Here is a 14,423-nt window from a genome sequence, read left to right on the forward strand (position 1 = left end):
TGTGTATGTGCATGTAAACTAATAATGTAATAACAATTCTTCACATTTATATAGCGCTTTTCTCACTACTCAAAGCGCTTCTCATAGTGAGTGAGCAGCCACTTCAACTACCACTAAGGTGTAGCATCCACCTGGATGATGCAACGGCAGCCATTTCTACGCTATCCATTTTTGCACTATCCTGCTTTAAATACTGTTTATAACGTATGTTATTTAACTTACTTGTGCTGTTGGTAGGTGATATTGTGTTATGTTATAAACTACTTCAAGGTTACCAAGTTAAATTCCTGTATATTGAGTGATTCTCATACCGAGAAAAATACACATCCAAAAGACAAAGTAGGGTGCCGCTAAACCCTTTACGGAGCAATGTTTCTTTTTTTCTATCCTGTGAAAAACTTTTAAAAACTCCAAAACACTCTTTTCTAGTTCGTTTTTTTTTGGTTATACAGATAGATAGATAGATAGATAGATAGATAGATAGATAGATAGATAGATAGATAGATAGATAGATAGATAGATAGATAGATAGATAGATAGATAGATAGATAGATAGATAGATAGATAGATAGATAGATACTTTATTAATCCCAAGGGGAAATTCCCATACTCCAACAGCAGCATACTGATACAAAAAAAACAATATTAAATTAAAGAGTAATAAAAATGCAGGTAAAAACAGACAATAACTTTGTATAATGTTAACGTTTACCCCCCCGGGTGGAATTGAAGAGTCGCATAGTGTGGTGGAGGATCGATCTCCTCAGTCTGTCAGTGGAGCAGGATGGTGACAGCAGTCTGTCGCTGAAGCTGCTCCTCTGTCTGGAGATGACACTGTTTAGTTGATGCAGTGGATTCTCCATAATTGATAGGAGCCTGCTCAGCGCCTGTCGCTCTGCCACGGATGTCAAACTGTCCAGCTATTTACAATTGCCCACTGAATAGAATTAATGTGTCAATTTTCCAATATTGTACTGGAAAGGAAACTCAGCTGTTTCCCTCAGCATTACGTATTATTTTATAATGTCATAATTTACACAACCTACAGCATGAGATTTGTGCCGCCAAACAAGGACAGTGGTGGCCTGGCTTGTGTTGCTCAAGCGTGCAAATAGGAATTTCATTGCACTGCATAAATGTGACAATAACTCTGAAATGAGCTGATGAAAGTAGCAAAACAAAACCTTACATTTTTGACAAGACGGTGTAGTAACACATTCTGGTCCAACTCTGCTTTAAGACAGTCAGAGGGTTTTTAAGTAATCAACAGAAGTTGGGACACCTGTGCAAATTGCATACACGTGACAATAACTGAAATGAACGGATGAAACTACTTATCAAAACAAAACCTTACATTTTTGATAAGAGGGTGCAGTAACTCAGTCTGGACTATCTCTGCTTTAAGACAGAAAGAAGGTTTTGAAGTAATCAGCACAAGTTGGGACACCTGTGCAAATTGCATAAACGTGACAATAACTCCGAAATGAACTGATGAAACTACGATTTTTATCAAAACAAAACCTTACATTTTTGACAAGAGGGTGCAGTAACTCAGTCTGGACTATCTCTGCTTTAAGACAGACTGAAGGTTTTGAAGTAATCAGCACAAGTTGGGACAACTGTACAAATTGTTTGCTTTAACTTGCAAGGCTTCGTTCACTTTAACTGCTGCAGAACATCTGTAGGTTGTAACCTATTAGTTGTTCACTGAAGAAGGCCCATTTGGAAAACTCTGATGTTTCCTTTTTTCCAGTTTCCGCTAACCTAAACTTTAAATTTAAACCTCTGGCAGTTTACTACTTACATTTCACCATTTTAGGTTATTCAATCTGTTATAAAACTTTGGACCGTTAATGTATATATTTTTTTCCTTATTTTGTAGACAATCAGTATCTACCTGAGTTGTAGTTAACAAAAGAATTCTGCCCAGCCTGTCCTGATATTTGGCTTGTGGCTCCACCTTGTAATGTCCGAGGATGGACTCCGTTGGAGAGAGAGTTTTGCCCGGCTCTAGTGGTGCCTGCTGGCTCTGCCTTGAGGGCTCCATTGGTGATGCCATTTCGTGTGCCAGCTGGCGCCACAGACTGGTTTGGTAGAGATCCCATCTGTGCGATCATTGGCTGCAATTCAGCACCCTGAGGTGGTGTTATCGGCGGTGCCCGTCGTGGAGGAGCCAAGGTGATGAACACCGATGACACCATGCGCTTTGGGGGGCTGGCCACAGACATTCCGGCTCTCTGTGACACAACAATGGATTATCTCTTCAGTCTTGGAGGCTCTCTGAAAGATCTAGATGAAAACACAAACAAAATTTAGATCAAATCAAACTGTGCCAGGCTTCAGTTTCTAATCTACTTGATGCCAGTGCCTGATTTAGCCAGTGTTTCCTAGGGAAAAACACAAACAAAGACAAATGTAACTAGATGCTGTATTTGGATGGAGGGAAAAGGTGCAGCTTCCCTCCTGTTGCAATGCAATTTTCCAGAAAAGGGTGCAATAGACAGATCTTTGGCCATAATGGCATTCCATTTCCATTCATTAACTCAACGTCATTTAACTCACTCACACACACACACACACACACACACACACACACACACCTCTATTACCATTACTATTACCATTACACAGAAATGGATGGCTCATTTTCTGAGACTGGATGAAGATTACCGTCCTGCTGTCAATTATTCTCACACAAAGGATGCCAATATAATTCAGGCACACTGAGTGGAGGGAGCCGTTTCTCCTTGTCTAGGCTGCCTGTAGGTACAGTGCCATAATGTTTGGGACAAAGAGACAATAGCCCTCAGCTCCACAAGTTTAAAATTACAAATCAAACAATTCAGACATCGTGATTAAAGTGCACATTGCAGACTTTCATTTCAGGGGATATGCATACATTTGAGTCACACAGCAAGTTTAGTCCAAGAGCTGAGAGCAAAGTGCTGAAAGAAGTGTCTGAAGAAGCCCAAAACTTCATCATGGGACCTACGGGTAACACTGTTCATGTCAAACTGTGTGGGTCTACCATTAGAAAGAGGCTGCACAAGCTGGATCTACAGGAGGAAACCTTTGCTGTCCAGAAAGAACATCAGGACAAAGACTAAAGTGGCGCTGAGGCTAAGGATCTGCCCTGGTATCCAGAAGTTTGCAGGTTCAAATCCCCGTCACTGCCAAAAGAGATCCTACTCTGCTGGGCCCTTGAGCAAGGCCCTTAACCTACAATTGATCCAGGGGCGCTGTACAATGGCTGACCCTGCACTCTGACCCCAACTAATAAATTCCTAATACAAGAAATTGTATAAGGCGAAATAAAGAACAAAAAAAAATAAAATTTTCCTATGAAACCGAATAGGACCAGGACTTCTAGAACAATGTGCTCTGAACAGACAAGGTGAACACAGAAATCATTTGACCAGAAGAACCTGACACCAACTCTTAAGGCGTGATTACAGCCTGGGCAGCTCATCATCACAGAATCAGCTAAGAATTCTTCAAAGTACCAGATAGTGCTTGAGGATAATGCAAGGCCATCGGTCCAAAGACTGAAGCTGAACCAAAAATGGACCTTGCAATATGACAATGGTCCGAAGTACACCAGTAAATCCACCAGGGAATGGCTGTAAAGAAAGATATAGAGAGTTTATGGAATGGCTAAGTCAAAGCTTAGATCTAAATCAAATCGAGATGCTGTGGCGGGCTGTGGACGCAAGACACACCTCAAACATCAGAAAGCTGAAGAAGATGTAAGAGTGTCTTCCTAGTTGATGTCTGAGACTGCAAGATGGTTTGAGATGGCAATACCAGCTATCACAGCCAAGGGATTTAAAAAGGGCCGTGGACGCAAGACACCCCTCAAACATCACAAAGCACAAGGAGTGGGATGAGTGTCTTCTTAGCTGATGTCAGAGACTACAAGATGGTTTGTTTACCAGAGCCAAGGGTGGACTTACTTTATCTGCTGAGGTAAATGGCATTATCTGTGATCGGTTCATGGCACCATGGCGTTGTAAATAATTCATTATGTCCTGGGATGTGCGGGTGTGCTTCGCTCCGGGGCAGATTGGGATGCTTGGCTGATCGCGCATACACGTGTAAATGCAAGTGGATCAGTCAGGTGCCTCACTCACACCTCACAGGTAGTGGCCTCTCACACCTGCACCCAGTCTGGCCAGATAAGAGGAGCCTGCATGGAACAAGAACAGAGAAAGAGAAAAGGGACAAAATAGGAGAATGGCAGAAGGGAACAGAAGTTAAAGAAAGGCACAGAGAGAAAAATGCAGGAGCTGATAGAGACACAGAGGAAGAAGGTGGTTGGGGGTCCAGGGGAAGGAGCGTGTGGGTCGTTCCTGTTGAGCACCATATAGAGCAGGAGCGACCATGTGCTCGGTGAAGGCTCCCGTAGACGTCAAGGGTATGGCGGTGAGGACACGGACCAGGGTTAAGGGTTGTGTCTGCACCTGCTGGCTGCCGTCTCCTTGTGCTGCAAAATCCAAAGAGGGTAAGGCGGGGAGACGTCAGATTTTAGAGAAGAAACATCCATAGCTCGGATTGTGTTTAAAGAACATGGTTTTACTGGCCAGGATTTTTAACCTCATTTTAAAAGATTATTTGTTGACTTGTTTTTAAGTTCCACGTGCACTATAATATAAAATAATAATTAATCATTTCTATTAATATTATCATATTATTTATTTCCTGAAGACTTTGTTGCACTGCACTTTTTGAACGCTGTTTCTCGTTTCCCCTTGCTGAATGTGTGTGTCCTCATTTGCCCGTCTCATCTCGGTTCGTGACTGTCGGGTTGAAGAGGCGCCTGGACGTGACAAGAGAGAGTGAAATTTTCATTCAATAAAGTTGCTTATTTTTCAAATTTCCTCACTTTAATCTAAAGATACTGTTTAAGTGAGGATAAAATATTGATATTTCCACATATGTTAAAAAAGATTATAACATTTCATAGGGTGTGCAGACTTTTTTAACAAGGTTTAATAAGATGAAGTGTCTGACGCTTGCTTGATACGACGTTATACATTGGCCTGCAGTGTTCTCTTGATGAACTCTTGCGGGGTCCTAAAGCTGCTCAAAAAATCAATCTGAATGGACCCTGACTGTTGTCGGCCTCTCACAGGACTGTAACCGGACACTTTGGTATTTTAATGATTCTGATCTTCCATGTGACATCCATGTTAATATTGCAAATATTATAAAGCCTAGCAGGAGGCTATCCTTTCGTGATTCTGAACAAGCAGCCCAGTGCTTTTGTTATGTTTAGATTGCATTACTACTGTAACACTTTGCTCTGTGACTGTCCCCACATGCCCCTTAGCAGACCTCAGTTGATTTAAAATGCAGCTGCTAGGGGGCCTAAAAGAACCAGAAACCATGTCTTTAATGGTCGTTTTTTGTCACGTTTGAAGCCGATGTCACACTATGCTACTTTTTGTTATGGGGTATCACGATTGCAGCCGCTGGTCTCGTCGCTGCACCACACAACAGAAAATTGCAGCCCGTGTCACGTTTACCAACCGAGCGCTTGCTGATCTTCCAGCTCAGTTGTGCCCACCCCTTTTTCTGACGGCCAATAGTGTGTCCATTCCAGCAAGCATTGGGCACGAGGCAGAAGCAATCCCTAGACGGGGTATCAGCTCATCGTAAGGTGAATATAAGCACTCGCGTACACTGGAGTCATTTTAACATCACCAATTCTGCATATCTTTGGAAGGAACCCGGAGCACATCATGGAAACCCAGCAGGAAAACATGGAAACTCCAAGCAGAGAATACCAGCGACGTGACTCAGGGAACAACTAATAGGTTACAACCTACAGATGTTCTGCAGCAGTTAAAGTGAATGAAGCCTTGCAAGTTAAAGCAAACAATTTGTACAGGTGTCCCAACTTGTGCGGATTACTTTAAAACCTTAAGTCTGTCTTAAAGCAGAGATAGTCCAGACTGAGTTACTACACCCTCTTGTCAAAAATGTAAGGTTTTGTTTTGATAAAAATCACAGTTTCATCAATTCATTTCGGAGTTATTGTCACATTTATGCAATTTGCACAGGTGTCCCAACTTGTGCTGATTACTTCAAAAACCTTCTTTCTGTCTTAAAGCAGAGATAATCCAGACTGAGTTACTGCACCCTCTTGTCAAAAATGTAAGGTTTTGTTTTGATAAGTAGTTTCATCCGTTCACTTCAGCAATGTGACTCCCTGCGAGACAGCAGTGCTACCGCTCCGCCACCGTGTCACCCTCATATGTGTAACTATTAACAGTATTCCTTATTTAAACAAAATTAGCGATTTATCTGTAAAATGTAACATACATACTTTAATGCATTTCATCATGAAAGTGATATCAAATATAAATCTAAGGATTCTAAATGTGCAGAGAGTTGGAATATCAGACATTTAATGTGTTCAGTGTGGCGATCTATTGCTGGCGATCCGCTGCTGTCAGGACCGGAGGGAAGCCCCAGAAAAAAAGACGGCACAGAAGACGGTATGTGAGACTTTTAAAACGTATCGTGTCATTACGATGGGGAATATGCGACGCTTGAATATAAAAGCGCCACGAATGTATCTGTATGTCGGCATTTTGCTTCACCACATCGAACCATTCATCAAACATCGAAGCGCACACACCGATCTTCAAAGCAGCTTTCTGTCACACGTAAATAGTAAACAGAGACTCTGATGTCACATTCCAACTTTTAGCACACTGCGCCCCCCGATTGTTTTGCTGGTACTGCAACTCGCGCACACATTGTGTTAATTTCTGAGGACCTGCTCAGAGGACGCGTCAAATGAACGCTGGGAGCGCATGGCAGCCACAATGAGTGCGCGTATGTGCTCCGAGCGTGAAGTATAAATGAGCCCTAAAATGCATGTTCCCTACTTCTTGTTTCCACATTCAATGCATTGCATTTCCGAATGAGCATGCATTGGTTCTTTTGGTTGTCAGCTCTCCTGCATACACAACCTGCTGCTCTGACTAACGAGAAAGTCAAACCTGTCTGACTTTATCCTAGCCAGTCGCCCGAGACTACTTGGTCTCAGTATGGGTTGGGTATGTGACATTAGACCAGTGCTGTGAACATAACAGTGTAACGCAACTGGGTCTGAACCTGAGAGGGACAAACTCCTCAGGTGGCCATGACATGTCTGGGGAGGACAGAACATCCTGGAGAAGCTGGCATGAAAGCAGCTCTGAGATCACTGTGTTGCAGACACAGCACCTATAGCACCAGGGACGAGACTCCTAGCTGTTAAGAGTCCATCTGCCCCATGTGTGGTCGCCAGTGAGACTCACAGGACCGGTGGACAGTGGACCTCTAACACAGAGAGGGGTAGGCAAAGGGACAAAGCAGATGGGAGATGCCAGCTCACTAAGTGCAGTGTCTGTGAGCGCTGATCTCATAGCTGCTTTTTTAACCAGCAGTCCTGCACCTTTGGACAGTTGAGCACGTGTTTGAGATATCACGTGACTGTGGGTAGTAGAATAGTGGTGTGTCTCTACAGAAAAAAGGTTGTGAAAAACTGCATTAGATGATTGACTTCACGGAAGCGAGCTGCCACCTGTCCCCGAATGGGTAAGATTATGTAAATGAAGGCCATGACTAATAATCGCCCTCAAAGTCATCTAATGTGACATGGACTTAAGTTGACTTTCTGTAAAGTTTCATATGGACTGTAAGTTATTGTTGCTCACTAAGAAAACTGTGCATGGTTTTGGACCTCAATATTTTGAACAGTTTTTACATCCCTTAAGCACGACGTCACTTTACATGACTTCTAGTCGGAGGGGATGTCAAACTTGATGATTCATCGCCTGGGCATGTCACATTTCACGACTAGGAGTTGCAGAGCATGTCAAAATTGAACAAATGTGTTATGACTATCCAGACCATTTGCATATTTCCAAAGTATCGTGAGCTTGCCTGTTTTTTTTCTGACAGTCAATAACATGCTGCCTGAGAAGTGCGATCTTGGCGCCTTTTCATTAGTTTCTTGTATACGAAGTATGGGGAAAGTATTGTAATCATCGAAAAATTCGACATGAAGATTTTAATGAATCTCGATGTTTTTGACTGAAAATGCCATTTCTGGAATTGTGTGTGTGTGTGTGTGTGTCTGTCTGTCAGTGGGAGTGTGTGTGTAAACACGATAAGTTAAGTACGCCTTCACTTAGGTCAACCAAATTTTGCATACAAGTATTAGGTACAAAAAAAAACTTTTGAGCTATTTCCGCTAAACCAGAAGTGGTACTTTTTTATTCATGCAGCTGCAGAGTCTGACTTATTCAACCTTTATAATAATTGTTCAATATATTATTAATTTTATTTGTTGTTGTCTTGCGGTTTACTCCTCTAATATCCATCCCCATATCTAGGGGAGACCACTCCTGAATTTTCCATTCTGTCATAATACGTAATTCACATGACATCAGACAGACTAGTCTCTCTTTTGTTTGTCAGGTCCAAAACTGTCCAGTTCCCTTTTTTCTGTGTAGCTGCATCATATACATCGTACTTCCTGGTAATTGCTCATTCGTCACCAGCTCTCACATGCCCACAAGCCCCGCCCCTACATTTTGAATTTGTCAGGGCGAGTAGCAGATTGGTTGGACTGACTCACTGGGTACGTCAAACTACATAACTGGTGATCACAGCAGCACACTGCGACTGCCTCTGATTTGCTAATTGATTGTCGAAATGATGGAAAATTGCTCTAGTCATAAGGAGCAGGATACCTTATAGTAATAAAAAAAGTAAGAAAAGTCGCAGCCAGAAATAAAGCATTCTCTTATGAGACCCCACTTATGGAATAACCATTCTAAAGAGTACAACATTCAGATTCTTTTTCGGTATTTCTTGCCACTGCCATCTTAGACTTGCTTATTAAGGATTGAGGCTCAGAAATCTATAAAGCATCTCTGTGCAAATACCCATTATAAAAGTTTGACTTGGCTTGGCAAAGTTTGCCATCTTCTTCAACATTACTGTTATTTTCTATCAATATTTTACTTTTTGTTATGTTCAAGACAGCTGTCCAGGACTTGATGCAGCTGCAGACCTGCTTCCTGACCAGTACTATAGGTGAATACCCACTGCCAAGTTCTGGATGAAGAGGTGGTTCCCCATCCCCACGTTAGCCTTATGCAGAAACAAATAGCTACCAAGTTTAAAGGGGATAACCAAGAGAGGAAATGTAACCAAACAGAAAGTCAAAACCAAAGCTCAGTTCTCTCAAACATCAATACCCAAATCTACACCCAGAAATTACAGTAAAAGAAACAAAAAATCAAAATCTATATTACTAAACCACAGTTTAATTTATGCATGGACGCACCGAAACGCATGCACACTGTGCTCAAACGCAGCGGCTTCCCACAGTCAGTAGGTGGCGCCCACTTCAGACACACCAGAAGCAAACACGTCACGGCTCCACAATGAAAGAGCTCAACTAACGGAAATACAAAAGGAGCCCGTATGGATAGACACAATGAACGAACGCAACAACAATGAACGAAGGCGCTCACACAAAGAATCCGCTGTAGTACAAATGCGCCGCGGCGCCCCACAGTCAAACGCAGCGGCTTCCCAGAGTCAGTAGGTGGCGCCCACTTCACGACCTGTGAACTAAACATGAGGTAAAGCGTGCACACCAGGTTCTACAGCCACCCGGACACGACCGCCCACACCTAAACTTGCTGTGCTCCACTCTGCCAGCAGTCGGTGTCAGCAAAGGCAACGGAATCACGTCTCCACAAACCGAAACCGCCTTAGTACAGTTTAATTTATGCACGGACGCACCGAAACGCATGCGCACTGCGCTCAAACGCAGCGGCTTCCCACAGTCAGTAGGTGGCGCCCACTTCAGACACACCAGAAGCAAACACGTCACGGCTCCACAATGAAAGAGCTCAACTAACGGAAATACAAAAGGAGCCCGTATGCATAGACACAATGAACGAACGCAACAACAATGAACGAAGGCGCTCACACAAAGAATCCACTGTGGTACAAATGCGCCGCAGCGCCCCACAGTCAAACGCAGTGGCTTCCCAGAGTCAGTAGGTGGCGCACATTTCACGACCTGTGAACTAAACATGAGGTAGAGCGTGTACGCCAGGTTCTGGACGCGACCGCCCACACCTACACTTGCTGTGCTCCACTCTGCCAGCACTCGGTGTCAGCAAAGGCAACAGAATCACGTCTCCACAAAACGAAACCGCCTTTGTACAGATATGCTTATTTAATTAAATGACATTTCCCCAGACGCACCCACCCTCCATTATATGTCATCCATCCAAATATCGGACGGAACAGAAACTGATTGCCAGTCTTGGATTTACGATTCTCTAGAGAATCGCGGGCTTACTTGTATCACAAATAACGCACGCACAAAGATAAGAGAGTTTTCTTTGATCATCTGCAGATTCAGATAATGACAGCTTCTTATAGCGGCATGATGATGATGTCAACCACATAACTTTCAAACAGCGCACCATATCAACTGTTGTCACATCACAATGATGGTGGCAGAAAATAGTGACACCCAGGAAAAGAAACAAAATGGCGACAAAAATGACGCAAAATATTTTTGGAATAATTGAAAACAATTTCTATTAATAAAAACAAATGCAAAAATCAGACTCACTGCCTCCAAAAAACCCATAATGCACTATTGGGGAACATTACCTTTAAAAGTAACTTTGTTACAATACTCAATACTTAGAAAAAAAGGTAAGTAAATATTGTGACAAATGCATGCCAGAGGATCACCTTCCAGGCTCACCTAAGGTATGTGGTACCACCCCGGGATGAGAGGAGGCGCTGTCACTAACAGTCTTGTCTCCTTATTTCCCTCATTGCCTCAAGAAACCGCCCCTTAGGGGGAACAAAGCCAAAGAAGTCCCACCCTCATTCCGGGCCACACTGTATAAAAGGAAGACACTCCCAGAAGGCGACGTCTCATTTCAGACCTGACCATGATAGTAAGTACATAAAAAAGCCGAGAGAGTGTGACTGGGGAGAGCACGAATCAAAGGGGAGTTGTCCCTAGCAGAGAGCGCCTCTCAGTGCACAATTTTCATTGTTTTTCTTTGTCTTGTTAGAAGTAAACGGGTTTTTGCCAAGTTAGGTTTTTGCATAGTTTTACCCCGCTACATTATGTTATAGAGTTACTTATAATAAAATACAATGTGTTCCAAACATACCTTTGCATTACTTCTTTTGTATGAAAAAAACTGCACATTTCACTTGGTGGCACTTGTTACTGAATCCCAGGCCCATATATGAACTTTCATGAAACCGACTAGAAACACAATCCAAATTGAATCAAACTGGTGAGGAAGGCAGGCTCTATTGTTGGCATGGAGCTGGACAGTTTGACATCCGTGGCAGAGCAACGGGCACTCAAAAGGCTCCTATCAATCATGGAGAATCCACTGCATCCACTAAACAGTGTCATCTCCAAACAGAGGAGCAGCTTTAGCAACAGACTGCTGTCACCATCCTGCTCCACTGACAGACTGAGGAGATCGTTCCTCCCCCAAACTATGCGACTCTTCAATTCCACGGGGGGTAAATGTTAACATTATACAAAGTTATTGACTGTTATACCTGCCTCGCACTCTCCTCCTTGCACTTTTTAACTTGCACTGTGTTTTTATCACACGTTAATTAATATTGTTTTTATCAGTATGCTGCTGCTGGAGTATGTGAATTTCCCATTGGGGATTAATAAAGTATCTATCTATCTATCTATTAGTTATATAGTGCCTTTCATGTCTATCTATCTATCTATCTATCTATCAGGGAATGGTGGATTGGTGATAGTGAACTGGCTCTAGTGTGTATGTGTGTGTGTGTTCATTCTGCAATAGACTGGCACCCTGTCCATGGTTTGTTTGTGCCTTGTGCCCAGTGGCGTATTCAGGGGCGGGCAGAGGGGGCGATCCGCTCCAGGCAGCACATTTTTGGGGGCGGCATTATTAGCCAAAAGGCTCAGTGCAATTCGTGTGTAAGCAGCAGGGTTTGGAAAAATATCACTCATGAATGAAAACGTAAAATTCTCTGTTTTTTATCCACAAATGCTTCAAAAATCATTTTCAGACTGTCCTTCTGTGACGGCCTCAACCAGCCATATAGAAGGAATTGGGAATAAGGTCGGACCAAACCTCTGCATTGTAGCCACCATCCATCCCTATTTTTCAGAAGCCATTTTTGTCTAGTGCAGGATTGTGTAGAACTATAGCTTGCCCTGGAAGCAATGAGAGAGTGTTAGAAACCAGCCCTATAAGTGGTGTCAATTCATATGCGTCATAATTTAAATTTTTCTTATTAAGGATAAGATTGAGCAACTCCTGGCAAGGACAGGAGTTATTCTGAACAGTCAGCATGGGTTCAGAAGAGGGAGGTTGTGTTTTACAAACCTGCTGGAATTCTATGAGGAGGCAACAAAAGGATACGATCAGAGTGGAGCACATGTGAATTTCCCCTTGGGGATTAATAAAGCATCTATCTATCTATCTATTATATAGTGCCTTTCCTATCTATCTATCTATCTATCTATCTATCTATCTATCTATCTATCTATCTATCTATCTATCTATCCATCCTGTTTTTGGCATCTCTTTACCCACCATTGTCTTCATTTGTATACCTGATGGAGGCTACGGTCTTTTTGCACACAGAAGCCTCTCAAAGTTGTTTCCAAGAACTTCATGCAAGGGGATGCATACTGAGACAGCTTACAAGGCTGGTGTGATGTGAATATTGCGTAAGAAACGACCTCTGAATGCACACTTGGTTTGAAGGCTGGGTGGTTGCCTCCTAGTTCCTCCTGCACACACAGTGGCCACTCCCTGATAAGTCAGAGAGAGCGAGATAAGCGTGAAATCCTTCTAGCCTACACCTACCGAGCTGTTTGCCTTTTTTGGGTGGGGGTGAGGCACCTTGTGCGACAGGAGCTGTTGGAAAAGGAGCTGCTTATTCATGTCTCGATAATTAGCAGAGCCAGCGCGTTCATTCCCGCTGGGCCTCAATTACAAGCTTTATATTTACAGCCAATTTAGCAGGATAACAGGCTTGCATCATGCTTCTGGCACAAGAAACGTTAGCCTGAAACGAGTCATCTGCGAAAGGCGTACAATTAAAATACATAAATAAATAAATAAAATAAAAAAGTCTTTGGAGATGTCATCATTTCCTGCAAGTCAGCTCCTGAATCACGCAAACCAGACCTGCTCTCTATGTCATGCTTTCTTCCATGAGATCCAATTTCTAAATCAGTGACTAAGCCTGGCCATTTTCAAGCACAACAAGAAAGCTCCATTTAGGAAGTAACTTTATTTTAACTTAACTATATCCCTCATTTTGTCTTTTACGGAACTGAAATGTTAGGAAGTTGGGTGAGAAAAAATCTGCAGAGGAACCTGAGCTTTTCGAGAACAACCACCAATCTGTCCCACAACTTCAGTGGTTATGTAGGAGGCCTGGCAATTGGCATCAGAGCAGGTAGATTTTAGTGCTGAACCCAGACCTGCATTGTGTACCCGCTTGCTACCTACTGTACCACATCAGTTGCTCTCTCATCCAAATGACAGAGCTGGCCATGGCACGCTGACATGGGGATTACATTGAAATTACAGTGAGAAATTAAGGTTTTGCAAAGCCTTTCTGTATGAGAGGCTGTGAAATTTAGAGGGGTGAGCTCCTTAGAGATTTCTCCATCGTGATACCATTCAGTATTTAAAAATGAAAACAGCCCTCCATAACCAACTTAATCGAGTATACAGTTGCATGGGCCAGAGACAAAACATCAATACAGTGCATGAGATTGGAACCAGCTTAGCACACACATTCAGGATCAATTAAGATCTGCCCGTCTGTCTAAAATGTCATCTTTGAAATGGGAGAAGTAACTGGAGTCACTGGAGAAAGTCACAGTCAGACACCTGGGTTGGGGGGCGGCCTCAAAAAAAATCTTTTCCGGGCCAAAATCCACAACACAATGGAAAAGCTTTGTTGGGACAACATGACATCACAGAGATGTAACAGTCCATGTTTGATGGGGATGTCACTACCCAATCTGTGCTACCTACCAGATTTGCAGAGCATACTCTATCTCACACTTTATGGTGCTGCCTGATCTGCTTCGCTCATTCATGAATAATTTAATGTGTATATATGTACACTAGCTGTGTAAGCCCGTGCTGTAAAAAGCTTGGGGTCTTAGAAACTACTGAAATTGTCAGAAAAAAAAAATTGAAATGTAGAGATGTCACGTAATTAAAAGGAACTACTCTGGGCATCTCTCTCCTAGGTGGTTTCGTTTTGCTCACCTCCGTTGTCTTTCAGCAGCTAAGCGACTTTGTCTTTCTTCTGAGGTTTCGTTTTGCTGACGTGCTCACCTCGCA

General features: G+C 42.9%; 1 protein-coding gene across 1 annotated transcript in view; it reads right to left on the minus strand.

The window, feature by feature from the left end:
- fblim1 (filamin binding LIM protein 1) overlaps nucleotides 1–14,423 on the minus strand; it is a 56,884-nt gene that overhangs the window by 21,865 nt on the left and 20,596 nt on the right. Inside the window, exon 2 of the mRNA XM_028807923.2 lies at nucleotides 1,898–2,289. Within this exon, the coding sequence (XP_028663756.1) occupies nucleotides 1,898–2,228 (331 nt within the window). The 5' untranslated portion in view covers nucleotides 2,229–2,289. The remainder of the gene's footprint in view (nucleotides 1–1,897; nucleotides 2,290–14,423) is intronic.

This window comes from Erpetoichthys calabaricus, chromosome 8, assembly GCF_900747795.2.
Source record: "Erpetoichthys calabaricus chromosome 8, fErpCal1.3, whole genome shotgun sequence".
Taxonomy (NCBI): domain Eukaryota; kingdom Metazoa; phylum Chordata; class Cladistia; order Polypteriformes; family Polypteridae; genus Erpetoichthys; species Erpetoichthys calabaricus.